The 15,064-nt window shown below is 51.9% G+C and overlaps 6 protein-coding genes across 6 annotated transcripts; 3 read left to right on the top strand and 3 right to left on the bottom strand.

Annotated features, from left to right (window-relative positions):
• Positions 1-227: 227 nt before the first annotated feature.
• J4E84_000154 (uncharacterized protein) lies at positions 228-938 on the top strand (the record flags this gene model as incomplete). The annotated part of the gene is made up of 1 exon (XM_049382797.1): positions 228-938. The coding sequence occupies one exon, from the start codon at positions 228-230 to the stop codon at positions 936-938; it is 711 nt and encodes a 236-aa protein (XP_049248315.1).
• Positions 939-1,054: 116 nt separating this feature from the next.
• J4E84_000153 (uncharacterized protein) lies at positions 1,055-2,985 on the bottom strand (the record flags this gene model as incomplete). The annotated part of the gene is made up of 2 exons (XM_049382796.1): positions 1,055-2,902; positions 2,965-2,985. 2 exons carry the CDS (start codon positions 2,983-2,985, stop codon positions 1,055-1,057), a joined length of 1,869 nt encoding a protein of 622 aa, XP_049248314.1.
• A 733-nt stretch (positions 2,986-3,718) lies between these two features.
• On the bottom strand, positions 3,719-5,668 carry J4E84_000152 (uncharacterized protein; the record flags this gene model as incomplete). The annotated part of the gene is made up of 2 exons (XM_049382795.1): positions 3,719-4,165; positions 4,211-5,668. The coding sequence occupies 2 exons, from the start codon at positions 5,666-5,668 to the stop codon at positions 3,719-3,721; spliced, it is 1,905 nt and encodes a 634-aa protein (XP_049248313.1).
• Positions 5,669-7,863: 2,195 nt separating this feature from the next.
• Positions 7,864-8,310, bottom strand: J4E84_000151 (uncharacterized protein; the record flags this gene model as incomplete). The annotated part of the gene is made up of 1 exon (XM_049382794.1): positions 7,864-8,310. The coding sequence occupies one exon, from the start codon at positions 8,308-8,310 to the stop codon at positions 7,864-7,866; it is 447 nt and encodes a 148-aa protein (XP_049248312.1).
• A 2,808-nt stretch (positions 8,311-11,118) lies between these two features.
• On the top strand, positions 11,119-12,842 carry J4E84_000150 (uncharacterized protein; the record flags this gene model as incomplete). Its single annotated transcript, XM_049382793.1, has 2 exons — positions 11,119-11,224; positions 11,278-12,842. 2 exons carry the CDS (start codon positions 11,119-11,121, stop codon positions 12,840-12,842), a joined length of 1,671 nt encoding a protein of 556 aa, XP_049248311.1.
• Positions 12,843-13,126: 284 nt separating this feature from the next.
• J4E84_000149 (uncharacterized protein) lies at positions 13,127-14,094 on the top strand (the record flags this gene model as incomplete). The annotated part of the gene is made up of 2 exons (XM_049382792.1): positions 13,127-13,163; positions 13,226-14,094. 2 exons carry the CDS (start codon positions 13,127-13,129, stop codon positions 14,092-14,094), a joined length of 906 nt encoding a protein of 301 aa, XP_049248310.1.
• Positions 14,095-15,064: the final 970 nt, after the last annotated feature.

The following is a 15,064-nucleotide window of genomic DNA, read 5'->3' as shown; positions in this document are numbered from 1 at the left end:
TCAAGCGCAGAGACGTTATGCTAACGCAACAGCATCAGCAGTTATGTCATGGTGCGATTGAAGACTGGGCCAAGTCCACATCGTCACAATATAACTTCACCGCTGGTCCTAGCCAGCGCTCGTATTTGACTGTCCTGCATCTCCTCATCTTGGTCTCACTTACGCTGTTTCCCATTAACTCGAGATACCCAGCTTAGCCGCAATTCTCATACAGATCTATAGCAAGGATGTCGATTCTACACCTCCCAGAACCACTGCCATCAACATCCATCGCCCTCGGGCAAATCGCTACCAACCCTTTGAACCTCTCCTCCGAGTCGATCAAGCCTTCAGTATCTTCAGAGTTTATACAGAGGACGACCCGCTCAAAAGAAGAGGACGCTGCATCCACATCGCACTCCACCCTGACCGACGCATCACAAGTCTTCGACACCTTACGCAACGACACCAGCACACAAGACTTCCTCCGCAAGCTATCGCAACAAAACAAGCCAATCTACTTCGTCACCGGCCTCCAAACTTCCAAATCCCCAAGCCACAAGCGTGCGACCGTGTCACACGAGCCCATAACCGAGGCTAGGGAAACCCCGCAAGCACAAGCAGTCCAACTACCGTTTCGACGGGTAGACTCGGCATCCAACATGACCTCCCCTGGTGAAGAAGGTTCGGTCGTCGCAGTCGAGCTGCTTAAAGTAAAATGCCGCATTGGCGCTGTGAATGAACCACATTGTATTTCGGATGTGGACTATGTTTGGAGCTACCATGCGCTTGAGGGTGAGGACGAGGATTTGCAGTTATCTATTGGGTTGGGGAAGGCGGTGGAGGAACGGGAATGGAAGGTGTTAACGGGTAGTAAAGAAGAACGGGTGGAAAGAGACGCTGATCATAACTGGTCTTACGACTACGAAGACAGCGATGATGGTCTTGGTGGGTTCTAGGCGGAGACCCCTTTGAACAAACAGTTATCTTCCCAATACACCTCTGCAACCAGAACACTACCTCCCCATGACATCAATCCAAACTCTTCACATCCATACAACCAACAGTACTCTCCTCAGTCCCCTCCAATATCCTCCACAATCGCAATACCGTAGACCTGAGTATACTCCGTCTTCGCATCCCTCTCCGCATCCACCTCACTACTTCCATTCCGCACATTCCTCTGCGTCAGCAACTTGAGCATCACAGCTTGGCAGTGCTCAACATGCTTAGCCTTGAACACCTGCAACTCTCGATTCTTCGTCTTGTACTCGTCCAGCTGTGCTTTCATATCGTTGACAGTGTTTTTGAGAGATGTCTTGGCTTCAGTCAATGCGCGGACCTGTTCTTCGAGCGCAGCAGTATCCGGGGTGTCGATGGCAGTAGTCAGGTTGATGAAGTCGAGCAGAGAGGTACGGTCGGACGGAGCGATCTTTTGTTTCTTGTTCATGGTGAAAGAGGTGGGCGCTGGGGTGAACAATTCGCGCTTCGGGAAAGTGGGCCATGGACTAGATGCGCGGAGCTGGTAGCCAGATTCCATGATGTCGTCTTCGTCTTCTGATATCTCGATTAGGTCTTGGATGAGGTCTTCTGTGGGCGAGTCTGCTTGCTGTTCGTCATCCCTGGGTTGGGCGTCTGTAGGCGCTTGTACTGGATGGCGCACGGTAGCGTCTATAGCAGGAACGCCCGGTGCATAGTTCTTCCACGTCTTGCGGTATTGCGGCGGCAAAGCTTCTAATTGTTCATCTCCCTGGAGTGTACGTCGTAGTCGTACCCACGCCTTCTTGATCACTGCTGCCAGCTCCTTGGGCCGTGCGTCTGCCCGAGTTGCAAAGCCCTCGTCGTCCTGGAGTCCAGCGTCGATGAGCGCGAGACGTGCGCACATGCTGACTCTAGCAAGCCAGACTTTGCGTGTACCGACGGTGTCTTTGCTCTCAGTGAGTAGCTGGAATGCAGGCGCGAAGCTCACGGTACCGTTTAGGGTCGCAGGCAGCGCAACCTCAAATAGCTTATCATCGAAGAAACACATGCGCCACTGTCCCGACAGTGTTTGCTTCTTGGAAGTGCGGTTGATACGGCGGAATGCTGCCCATACCGGTGTATGGTCGAAGTCGCGGAGATGGCCTAGGAGGACTTTGCCAGGGAACAAGCCGAAGTATTCCTTGTTGTCGGGATCTAGCAGGGTAATCTTTCGTGCTATGTTGGTTGCGATGGGGCGTGTCTGAAACCAATGTTCGGTAGGGATGACGTCTTTCAGTACCTTGATGCAGTTTGTCGCTGTCCCATGCGATTTAGGCTTCGAGGTATCAGCTGTGATAGTCTTCTTGGCTTCCTCAGTGAGGTCGACAGTGTGGGACGGTCCAGTAGGGGCTGCGATTCCACCCGCCGACGGTTGTATACTTGGCCTAGGTACTTGCGGTAAGTTGTCCAGGCCCTTCTCGACGTTCCTCCGTATTGATGCAAACAGGTCACCTGCAGTGTTCTTCGAAGCTACCGTAGCATCCGAGTAGCCTGCCTCCAACATAACGATCTTGGCGACTATCCTCAACCGGTTTTCCCAAGCTAGTGTACCGACAGGACAGGCCTCATTGGCGACAAGGCGACACCATGGTACGAACTGAGACTGCGCAAACGGTGTATGATCTGTCTCGTCGCCGCCGCGGTTGTCGTCGTAGTGTATTTCCAACGCCGCTCCGTTATTCTGTATTTTGCGCAGATAGGCCCAGACGCGAACGCCGTCGTTGGTACCAAGGAGGACTTTACCGGGGTAGAACGGGTTGCCGTAGTAGATGTCTTGTTGTGATGCCTCTACTCTAGGGTAGTAGTCGGCCGGAATGGCGTTGCGGAGTTTCTGGAGTACCGCCGGATATTTGCTCCGTTGTTCCTCGAGGAATGTCTTGTCGATACGGACATCTTTAGTGGGCTGTTGTAATCGTTAGTCTTTACTATCAAACACTGCATGTCGCGATACGCAAGTCTGCGAACCTCTTGGATAGCGGGCGCCATGTGGGTCTATTATCCTATCTCGTAGTTAGTAATTGCTATCGCGTTACATTGTTTATGCTCCGCCGGCCTCTATAGCTTGTAGAGCAATTGAACCTGTTTGAGTGTCGTTTTGCGTTTGAGAAAAGACGGTACTTACCTGGTCTCTAGGCTGTAACAATCCACTTGCACAGATATAGCGTTACGGAGATGACTCTGTGTTGTCGCGACTATATATCTAGTGCGCTTGTGCGTGATCGGATTGATAGCGTAGGTTAATTCTGTACAACTTTGGGAGTTGTGGGAGACGAGGGAGGGCACTGCGTCACTAACGCGGCTAGCGTCGTTGGATCACCTAGGAGATCATAACAAACGAGAAATGTATTCACTGCAGTGCGCAAATTATATCGAAAGATTATTTTTGGGCTACACAAATGACTAGACACATGCTGCTCAGTTCTGAGGCACTAAAGAGGCCCAGCCGAGTGCTGCCCTGATAGTAGCTAGACAGGAAGTAGTAAATGCACACTTTTGGAAAGCAACCTGAAAAGGGAGATGACATACAGATAACCCCATCGCCTGCCGATTGTACTGCATAGGCTGCATACATAGCACCGGCTGTGTCATGTACACGCATATAAAGCCTGACTGACAGCCGAAGCGCTTCCAAACTCCACAACTTTAGCGCATAGTGAGCAACAACCGAATGAGAGTAACATCATCAGAATCGCTGAGTTGTCAGAAGTTCTAGACGCACTCAAGTCATATCGCTCAGCGCTCCGGCTTCAACTTCGATACCGTATGTCTCGACGTACTGGCTCTTGGCGTCCCGGCTTGCCTTTTCTGGGTCGGTACCATCTCGCTCACCAATGTCGAAAGCCATGACTTCGAGTAGAATGTGCTGCGCTTGTTTTACATGCGCTTGTCTCAACTTCCTGAGACTGCTCATCTCCGCTTGTAGCTCCGCGCCGTCTCGCTCGAGTTTTGCTATCTTCTCACGGGCGACGGCTAACTCACTTCGCAGAGTCACGGCGCCAACAGTCTTCTCTTTGCATAGTTCTTGGAGCTGTTCGTTCTCTGTCTTCTGTCGCTCGGCATCGGCTTCGAGAGTCGCACATCTCTTCTTGGAAGCGGCAAGCTCGTAAGATAGAGAGCCTGGCCCAGTCTCACGAGCCCTCCTGAGAAACTGTATCGACGGCGATATCTAATCGAGAGTTAGAAAGGTATTAGGAGTTGTTTAGTGACTTACCGAGCTTACGGTCGAGAATCCTCTCGGAGCTGGTGTCGTAGCCAACGAGACTGACTCTCCAGCATCTTCACCAGCTTCGTGATCAGAGGCCATACGACGCTTTTTGGGCCTCATGTCTGCAATCGGGATGCTTGGAGAACTGGAAATAACATCAATGCTGGATGAAGCATTAATATCGTCCGAGGCTTCTACGTCAGCGGGTCTTGCGGTGCTGGTGTCAAGTCTGTTCCGGTTTTGGCGAATGATCTCGGCGGCTCGTGGTGCTTTGGTCTGAAATGAGAGCTCATCTCCATCAATCATTCCCGCGTGGACGAGCGCTGCCCGTACACAAACGGCTACCGAAGCCCGCCAGGGATCGCGTATGGTTTTCTTCTTCTCGCGTGCTTCAGGATCTCCAAGATATCGAAAAGGCTTGTCGAAATCTATCTTACTAACGAGATCTTCATCCCTCAAGTTTGCCTTTCGGCCATCGTTCCAGTAGCACAGAATGTGTCCAGACCTTTCGGCGGATGCTTTCCCTTTGGCGGACGCTTTCCCTTTGACCCTCGCCCACACCTCCTTTGGTGAGCCACTCGGTGATTTTGCAGATGGCAAAAATCCAAGGTAGACTTTTCCAGGGTACATTTTGCCGACATCCTCACTGCAGTTCTCGACACGTGGCCAGACTGTAGGCGGAAATGCCTCTTGTAGTTCTTGTATATGAGATGGTTTCATACCCGACCTTTTTGCAGAAAGAGCGTGCGCAGTACTGCTAGGTTCTGTCAGAGACGCATCTTCCTCGTTATCTCCACCCAGATACTCGTCCTCAGACTCAGGTTCCATGATCTGTTCGATGAATCTGTCTAGGTAGTCTCCCTCCGACGGTCGCTTGCCGTTGGCGTTGCGCATCGAAGAAGAACTGGCTTGGTGGGTAGGCTTGCGCTTGTTGATGACACTGATGACTGTTGCTAGGTCTGGAAACGTATAATCTTTTGGGTCCAGATATCCACTCCCAAGGAGAGAAATCTTTACGACCGTCTTGAGACGCCTCTCCCATTCGCCACCAGAGGAGCCTACAGGTGACTGGTCTGTAGCGATCATGCAACACCATTTCTGAAACTCGACCTTGCGGAACTTTGGCTCGCCGATCCGGAGCTCCTCGTGGGTATTGTAATAGAAGCTCAGTACAGCACCTCCTCTGCAATCAATCTTCCAGAGATGAGCCCACAAGGCGCGTTCTTCCGCAGTATCCTGTCCCTGGCTCTTTTCTGGGTCGACGTGGCCGACCAGTACCCTCCCGTGTTGAAGCTCTGCTTTGCCGAATGATACGTCTTCTGAGAGTGCTGGGCGTACCTCCGGCCAAAGCTTATCGGGAAGGACCTCGCGAAGTCTTGTCAAGGCCTCATGATGTACAGGGAATGTGTTAGCCTTGTTGTTTGTTCCGCTGGAATGGGAACTCGGCTTGCTGTCTGAGACCATGGTACGGTTTGTGGCGAGGTGCGAAGGGAAACATGTCGGCTGACGCATGATACGGGGGGAGTGATTTCGATGAGAGTGATGAGTCGAAAACGTCAGCTCTTGTATCTGTAATATTCTCATTCAAGACTTGCTGAACTCGTGGGCGATTCGTCAGGACTAGAGACTAGACCAGAGTACGAGAGTGGCAGAAATCAGGCGTGCCAGGGTCGAATTGAGTAACGCAGAAGCAGGAGGTTGAGTCAATTAAAATGGACGGTGACCGCAAGTTTGAGTTTTGTCATCACAACAACGGGTGCCCGCGACTTTGGATTTAGTCACCTACAAACAACGGGTGACGGGCAATCTGAGTGCCAAGAGAGGGCAATTGGGACATGGGGGTGCCATCGGACGCGTCAAGGCAGCCGTTCAGGCCTGACCGCCAGGAATACTGAGACATTGCAGTGATGCCAGATGTAAGTCGATCTTGTGATAGGCTGAATGTGCTCGTGTATGAGACAAGTGATGGAGATGCAAACGACCCCGGGGCCCAGAGCGGGATACCTATCGCGCTAACGACTACGCGCTAGCGCGAAAGACAGGCACTTCGGGCAGGCACACCACCAAAGGACATCAAACCCCCCTCCACACCGCCGAATGACGTACGATATACAGACAAACCAACCTCGCTATTGGACGCCGAACCTTTGGAGAAAAGTCCAGCTCGCCGTGACTACCGATGGCGCATCTCGCTCGCGTCTACAGTGCGCGAAGACGCGTCGCGCTGAACACCTACGTCGAAACGACCTGTCACGAACAGGACACAGCCTCTGATACGTCGCGATATCGGGCGGACACCGCAAGATTCATCCTGCGATAACAGGACCGCAATGGCGGGTCTACAACCATACATGGGGCATAACATGCGGGAACCTTGTGTCGGTTCGGCAGCCGACAGTGCAGCTGGACTAGAATGTCGACTTCCGCGCAGGCTGGCCAGCGCAACCCGCCTAGAACAGGTCTCGGGGGATATAAAGAGCCATTCCGTTGGTCTCATGGGTCGATGCTTCGGCTAGGCGCGTTGAACAGCCGATGCCGATACAGGCTTGAGGGGCTTGTTCTCTTCCACAGGGCATGTGCTACTGTAAAGACGACCTGCCGTTTGTCCTTGGTCTCCGCACATGCTAGAGTAGTAATGCGCCGCCATAGGAGGTCGTGTAAGACGCAGACCCGATTAGCTTGTCATAGGACATGGCTCAGACTGTAGTCGAGCGACTGCCTGAAGGATACTACGTGCCAGACATGCAAGTGGACGGTAGAGGGCTTACCGCCTACGCTTGTTCTGAAGATCTAGCACCAGAAGGTAACCAGGATACTTACCATCTCGCAGGCCGCACCCGCAGTCGTATAATATGGTCAATCCGAAAGCCCGCAGGTACACCCAGTGGTACGATAGAGAGCTTCAGTAGATCATGGTCACCACGTCCTCGGCTACACTATCAGAAGCGCGACTTGACGAGCGACGAAGCGACGAAACGACGAAGGGACAAAACAACGAAGCGACGAAGACGAGTTGAACATATGCATGGGACTACCCGATACGTTCAAGATAAAGAAGAGAGAGCACCAGTTACAAGGGTCTTTCGATGCATAGCAAGCATGCCTTAGTATCGTATATCCCGTTTAGGATACGTGCAAACGAACCCCGACTCCGCCTTTTGCACATCCACGATGCGCTGGTTTATTCACCAACAGTGCTGTCTCTGAGATTTCGCACAGCTTTTTGTACTCTGCAAGAGCCCTAATTCTCTAGCGATTCGCGCACTTCCTCTCCGCATCGCTCCTCCAGTCCAGCGAGCTCATTGCTCTCACGATCGCAATACGATACTACACCCGCAAGCTCCGGCGCAATATACACATGAGTGGACAGGATCTTCACGGAATCGCATCTTCGCGGCTACAGTCTCGATCAATTCTCTGACGGGTGCACGATCACACTATAAGCTCTCTACCCTCCTCCGGAGTTATTCGGTTTCAACGGCGCCTTTTGTCCCCCAGCAACAGCTTCAGATAATTGTCATAAACCTCGCTTCGTTCGCGCCTGAGTCGGGGAGAATTTGCGCTATAGTCTGTTAGGATGAGGGACCCTTTGAGATGGGAGGGAAATACCCACATGGTCGTCTCGAGCATCCCCAGGCAAACGCTGCTGTCCCGCGCTGTTAAGGCTTGGATGCTATCTTCGCAGCGTTCACCTCTATCCGAACCCACTCCACACACCACTTAATAGCATGGAATTCCGATTCCAGATCGGGGTCGGCCACTAGTTTCAGTGGTCGGTTGTTTCTCCAGTGTCTTTCTGCCTCAATTACTGCGCCCCAAGGCCGCTTCGCGTCGGGATCAGACCACTTGCCTGTTGTGTACACATATTCGCACCCAGTGAGCTCTTTCAATCTGTATCGAAGTCGCGTGCCTTCGTCATTCATCGCATCGATGTTCTCCTGCTGGAAGCCAAAGGAATGTCGCCATTTATGCTCATTCAGCTTGAAGATTAGGTTGACGAGTACCTTTTGGATAGATCCTTCTTCGATGAGGTGTTCTTTGAAGGGGTCCTTCAGTAAGGTCTTTTCGGTAGCCTTCTCGATTACGTCGCCGTAGAATTTGCGCATAGTAACTGGACCGACAATGATCCCTGGAGTGCATTTATCAACATTCCAAATCTTTCCTAGAACATCTATCGCGCGTTAGATCCACAAGAGCGCATTTGTCCGTCTACTTACCTCGTAGTATCGCAGTCTCACATGGGTATTCCTTTTCCAGCCCTCTCTTGCCGTTGTAATCTTCATACCAACACGGAATTCTCGGTGGTCTAACGATTTCGGGTTCTCTCGCACTCGGCTTGGATCTCGTCATTATCGTAGGACAAGTCAAGGATTGCAGGCTTTAGTCTGATTTGGACGATCGGGTCGAACTTTTCTTCTTGTCGGAGTGATTGAGGAGGTTTGTATGAGAAGCTACTAAAGTATTTATACTGTTGTTATGACTGTAAATGATAAGTCAGAATCGCTGTCTCATTCGCCGCACATGACGATACGGGCGCTAGCATACCCAAAAAGTCACACTGTCGGTGACACTCGACTCATCCGCCACCTGCAATGTATTCATGAGTGACTGAACTTCATCAATCGCTCATCAAGGCAACGAACCCAGTCATATGATGCGAGCCTGACCAAGATGAGGTGTCATGCATGGGATAACTCATCATACGTTCATCTTCAAAATGCAGCTTCCGTAGATCACTAGCAAGCTCAGCCACTGGAAGATACATCGCATTATGACACACTATATCGTTGCTCTCCGCCATACACTCGGGTGAAGGCAAGACGTTGTAGACTACCCATCTCTCGAGACAAACAAATGGCATACATTCAGTCTTGCACGTCCAGATCCCCCACCGCTATCAGAACTTCAATTTCCTAGTTCTTGTAACCCCCCTATTGCACCTGTTCGTGAGATGCAGCGCTTGTACGATCAAGGCTTTCTTCCGCTTGTATGAGATCGAGAACAAATTCCAAGGCTCTGGTCTCTGTTTCCAACTCTTCGTTTCGCCCATAAAGCAACACATTTTTTGTGTTCCAAATTGAAACATCGGGTATGTTTACTGACCATGTCGATTGATCGCTCGATGGGCTGATTTGGTACGCATAATCGTTGCCATTCTTATCTCGCAATAGATCTTGGTATCGTTTTATTTCTTTCCTAATGACTTCTTTCCTAATGATTTCTTTCCTAATGGCTTCTTTCCTAATGACTTCTTTCCTATCGACTTCTTTCCTCACGACGGCGAATAGCTCTCTCAAAGCATCTTCTTTCAAAGGTTTCTGGATCGTTCCACATGGAAGAAGACTGGGACCATCCTCGTCGCCGCGTATGTCTGCGATGAAGCCGCCATCATGTGCTTCTCCTGGCTTTAAGATAACGTGGGTCTGTTGTTGCCAAACATAGTGGATAGAGTCTGCTCCGGATTAGAATTGATATATAGAATTGAAAAGTACACTGACCTGTTAAAGAGCTTATGTACTCATCATACTGCTTGATGGAAAGTGCTTCCGTGGGAGATTCCGCCATCGTTGAAAATGCCGTGCTATGTGTTCTTCAGCCGTTGCTGTCGCGTGAACCGGTGGTATTGATAGCAGGGTTTCGTGGTAGCGATTTCGAACCACGGTACTCGATGCGTGTGTAGAATTGAATACTGAGAGCTGTTTGAGTGATGTGGTAATCACTTCCAGCAGAGTTAAATACTTCTCAGTGATGAGTCCGTTACCAAGTCATTCTTGAAGACAGTCGCCTGTCAGAGTGAGTACCAGTCATTCTGATCACTGTGTCGGATGTACAGCGATATACGTCCAACGTTCGCACATGCCGCTGCTTCCGGTTGTGACATTATTTCTGGTGATCCTTTTTGGACTTCTGCTGCGTTCAACATTACGGTCCCTGAGGACCACAGCTCCAAAGCCGCTGCTCCATCGTGACGAAGGAGGTAAATCTCGGTCGTAGTAACTCGGCGATGTATGCAATGGTGACCTTGTACGGAAGGTTTAGACTGTCAATGAAGATAGGTTGCTGCGAGACGGTCGCATATCTCAATCGATGGTTCGTCGTTGCTCGCACAAAACCGTGCGTCGCATGACTCCACGGTGACTAGACATATTGATGACTAAGTCGAGATCCTGCGATGACACTGTAAGTTTTGCGATACCTCACCGCGTGCATTTCAACGTCGCGCAAGATAGCCCTTGCCCCATACGATGGTCCCACAATCAATCCTTCCGAGCGGCCCGAGCGGGCAGGTTGCATGCGACAAGCTTCCCAAGCTTTTCCACGCAATCTCGCCATCTGCGATGCGAGTAACAGAGGGGTCGAAAGAAGTAAATACTGGAGTCAGGATCTGGGTGACTGACGCAAAGTCACGAACTCAGCCGCACCTTCCGCTAAAGTTGGGCTTCTTCCTGACAGGCCGGACCCCTCACGATGCAACCTCGCCACACCTTCAGCTCGCCGCTGATGTCCCAAAATAACCACGCAACGACCGCCACGCACCCAATCCGTCGGAGCGATGATTCTTAAGCTTCTACGGCCGTCGACCGGCGCGAGATCTATGCGCTCATAGCTCGTGCGAAGAGGTAAAGCGCCCGCATCTGGGCGATGGTTTAGGCCTGCGCACGCTCCACCCCGTAAACGGCGTCATACCTCTTCGTGTTCGGCGATGTCGGCTCCAGCTTCACGCTGCAAATTTGCTTAGCATGGTGGTACTTGTACATCACCGTGCTTTAGAGCTCGAGGCTAGGGTAAGCGTACTTGCTAGGAGCTGAGGGTGAGATGGAATGCTTAAAGTCAGCCTTCGGCCTTGTCACGGCAGGAGCTATAGCCTCGCAACATAGGACAAATAACACCTCCGAAATCAAAGAGAAGGCATCATGGTAGCAACTCATATGTTGAAGGTCTTATTACCTGTTGCTGCGTTCGCGAGCTATGCTGCGGCAGAGCAATGCGCTGGTGGTGAATGGGATGTCATTATCGTTGGTAAGCTCGAAGATCCGCAGCCAAAATCTGGCATCAAAACTGACATCGTCCAGGTTCTGGTCCAGCGGGTATCGTTACAGCGGACCGCATGAGCGAAGCCGGCAAGAAGACTCTACTACTAGAGCAGGGCGGCCCGTCGTACTACGTGACCGGCGGTCGTGCTCGCCCAGAATGGCTAAACGGAACTGAACTGAGCCGCGTTGATGTTCCCGGGCTGTACAAATCCATCTTCTCGAATTCCGGTGAAGGAAACTTGACATGCGCGTCTGATGTCGTCAACGCGTTTCAAGGATGCACCGTCGGTGGTAACTCCGCAATCAACGCTGGACTGTTCTTCCAGCCACCCGCGAGCGATTGGGATCGCTACTTCCCCCAGGGCTGGAAGAATGACGACATGCAATGCGCAATCAACAAGGTCAGAGCGAAACAACCGAACACAGATAGCCCTTCAAGAGACGGCAAGCGGTATTTGCAAAGCGGTTACGACGCTGCGAAGCAGTGGCTCGTTGATGGCGCGGGTTTCGCAGAGGTCGGCCTGAACGATGGCATCGAGAACCACAACAAGACCAAGGTGTTCGGCCACCCGATCTGGTACTACGAGAATGGGCAAAGGAGCGGTCCGGTCAAGACATACCTACAGTCGGCCCTGGCTCGCTCTAACTTTGCCTTCCAAACCGGCACTAAAGTCTTGCGTGTTCGTCGCGATGGCGGCGTAGCAACTGGTGTCGACATTCAGACTAACGGTGCCGAGAATTCGTCAAGCATCTGCATCAAAGAAGGCGGCATGGTCATCTCTTCAGCTGGTGCCCTCCTCAGCCCCCAGCTGCTGATGTGGTCTGGCATCGGTGAGGCAGCGACCTTGACAAACCTCTCGAAGAACGGTCATGTTACAGTTCCTTCTCAAGACTGGATCAACAACACCGCTGTCGGCAACGGTGTCTTCGATAACCCAAACACCTTCATCGAGCTCCAATCTGACGAGATTGCTTCGTATGCTTACGACTACTCCAACCCGCCGCAATCCGACGTCGATCTGTACCTCAACGAACGATCTGGACCCTACACGTTCGCTTCCCAAACGAGCGCGTTCTGGGACTACATTCAGCAGGGCGATGATGTAGTGGGCTGCCAGGGCACCATTGACTCTGCCGGAGCGATGGGCCTCACAAAGAACGGAACCATCACACTCAACGTCTACGGCACTTCTGGTCTCCGATCCGTCGGTCGCGTCAACCTTGATGCCAGAGGTATCGCTCTTCCCTCATCAAACTTCTACGCCGACCCCCGCGATGCGACTGCTATTGCGACATTCGTCTACAACATCTTCCAAGCTCTGCCGGCTACCCTCAACCCGCTCAACGTTGCAAAGAACTCGACTATCGAGCAGATTGCGACTTATCTGACCACGCCAAGCGCGTTCACACTTGGCAATGTGCAACACTGGAGCAGCAGTTGTAGGATGGAGGCCTGCATTGACACGGATACGAAGGTCATCGGGATGCAGAACTTGTTCGTCATTGATGCAAGTATCGTGCCGCCTCTGACCACGAACCCTGTTATGGGCGTCATGATTGCGGCGGAGAGGGCTGTTGAGAGGATATTAGCGTTGAGCAAGTAAGCGCATTGGGTATAGACTTAATTAATTCACGAATTTCATTTCACGTTCAAACAACGCGTTTCTTTCTATGACAACTGCCGAATAGCTATGTCCGGTAACTCCTTGCATACCGCCGTGATCCTAGTTTGCATCCTGTGCCATACCGAGTGGGGGCCTAGTTTACGTCATACAACATCTAGTTCTGCAGGACTATATACACTGCCATACAAGTACCCTTTGCGACCATTGAACGAATATTTCGATATCTACTACTTCGTATTACTCTTGAATCCAGCAAACCCATCATGTCCAAAGATTTCGGTGAAACCCGCGCCTCCAATGGTACTAAACCTTCACTCGAGCCTTTCCCCATCGCCAGTACACATCTAACACACATTTGCTAGGCCTGAATTTCGTCGTCACAGACCGTCACGACACTTACCCATACATCTCCCCGTCCAACTTCAATCTCCAAGGAAAGCACGTCTTGATCACCGGTGCCTCAAAAGGCGTCGGCCGTGCCACAGCCCTGAGTTACGCGAAAGCAGGTGCCTCAGGCATAGCCCTAGGCGCACGATCCGATCTCTCAACCGTCGTCAAAGACGTCCAAGCCGCAGCCAAGTCTGCAGGCCATCCTGAACCGCAAGTCCTAGCCCTAGATCTCGATGTCACCAGCAAAGACAGCGTAGATGCAGCAGCCAAGCTCGTCACCGAGAAGTTCGATGGCCGACTCGACGTGTTGATCAACAACGCTGGAAGTCTCGCCTCTTTCGCCGGTATCCCAGACACCGACCCGGATGAGTGGTGGCGCGACTACGAAGTCAGCGTAAAAGGAAGCTACCTCGTAACCCGCGCATTCTGGCCTCACCTCCTCGCAGGCTCCAAGATCATCATCAATATTACTTCCATCGGCGCCGTGATGGTCGTGCCGCAGAGCTCTTCGTACGGACCAGCCAAACTGGCTTCACTCCGGTTGACCGAATTCATTGACCAGGACCACGGAGAGGGCAAGGATGGTATGCTGGCTATGGCCGTGCACCCGGGAGGCATACAGACAGAGTTGGCGCTGGGTATGCCAGGGCATATGCATGAGTGGCTCGTGGATACGCCGGAGTTGGCGGGCGATACGTTGATGTGGTTGGGGGCGCAGAGGAGGGAGTGGCTTGGTGGGAGGTATGTTAGTGCGTGTTGGGATATGGAGGAGTTCAGTGGGAAGAGGGAGGAGATTTTGGAGAAGGATTTGCTGAAGATGAGGTTGGCTGTTGGTCCGTAGATGGGAGGAGTTGGGAAAGTTCGGTTGCAGATGTGTTCCTCTTATTGTGCATCGATGTGATTATGTGCCATATTGGCTTTTTCTCCTCCTCTCAGATCCCTTGCTCTTGTAGTCTGCCATCGTGAACAATGAGCACCGTAGGAAAGATCTCATAACCTGATACCAGTAAGGTAGGTACAGCGAACCGAGGTGTGGGACCGCGAAAAAAAGTTTTGAATCTTCATCGTTCCTTCCTGTCTCGAACATGTACAACGACGCCTGGTGGTTACAGCAGCAGCGTTCCAGTAGATTACTACGTACAAGCGGCACAACGTAGCAAGCCGCGGTGTCGAGCGGTTTTGTTTGGCGCAGACCTTGTTAGATTGCGAAATGCAGCCACTATATGTCGTGCTTTTAGCTGCATGAGTAGCTGTGGCTCAGAGCCGTCAGAAAGATAGGCCTAAAGGTGCGCAATAATAGCATCCAACGATAATGCGCGCGAGGCGCAAACGACACTGAAAAGGGATGGAGTTTGGCGAGGAACCGTCGGCACCTCGGGCTTAGCCATGCTAGTGAGGGGCACGGCACTCCCCACCACGACACCTTCCGTCCACCAATCCCGCCAGTGACATCATGCATGCTGCTAGAAAACACCATACGAACCCTTTTGGCCAATTCCACCCTGGCATCGGGACAGGGCAACCGCATTACCTGCATCGCTCTCACGCCACGTTCGCGGTTGTGACTGCCGCCCATATGAGGCGTCCATCCGGACCCTTTGATTAAAGCTGCCAACACTGCATGGTTGGGTCCGCTAGTACCTGTTAATCCGTGTTGCCGGTAGGGATTGCTGCTCAACGAACAGCAATTGTGGGCTCCATCTAGCAATCGTTGATCGGCGGCAGTTTCTGTCTGGGGCTCAGGTATAAGAATCTGCTAGTGCCCCTCTTACTTTTCGCGGTAGGTGCGTCGCTGTTCAGCTTGGAATATA

This window comes from Alternaria hordeiaustralica (genome assembly GCF_023758085.1).
Source record: "Alternaria hordeiaustralica strain BMP 2776 chromosome Unknown scaffold_1, whole genome shotgun sequence".
Lineage (NCBI taxonomy): Eukaryota > Fungi > Ascomycota > Dothideomycetes > Pleosporales > Pleosporaceae > Alternaria > Alternaria hordeiaustralica.
The sequence above is the reverse complement of the archived record's forward strand: the minus strand, read 5'-3'. Positions and strand labels throughout refer to the sequence as shown.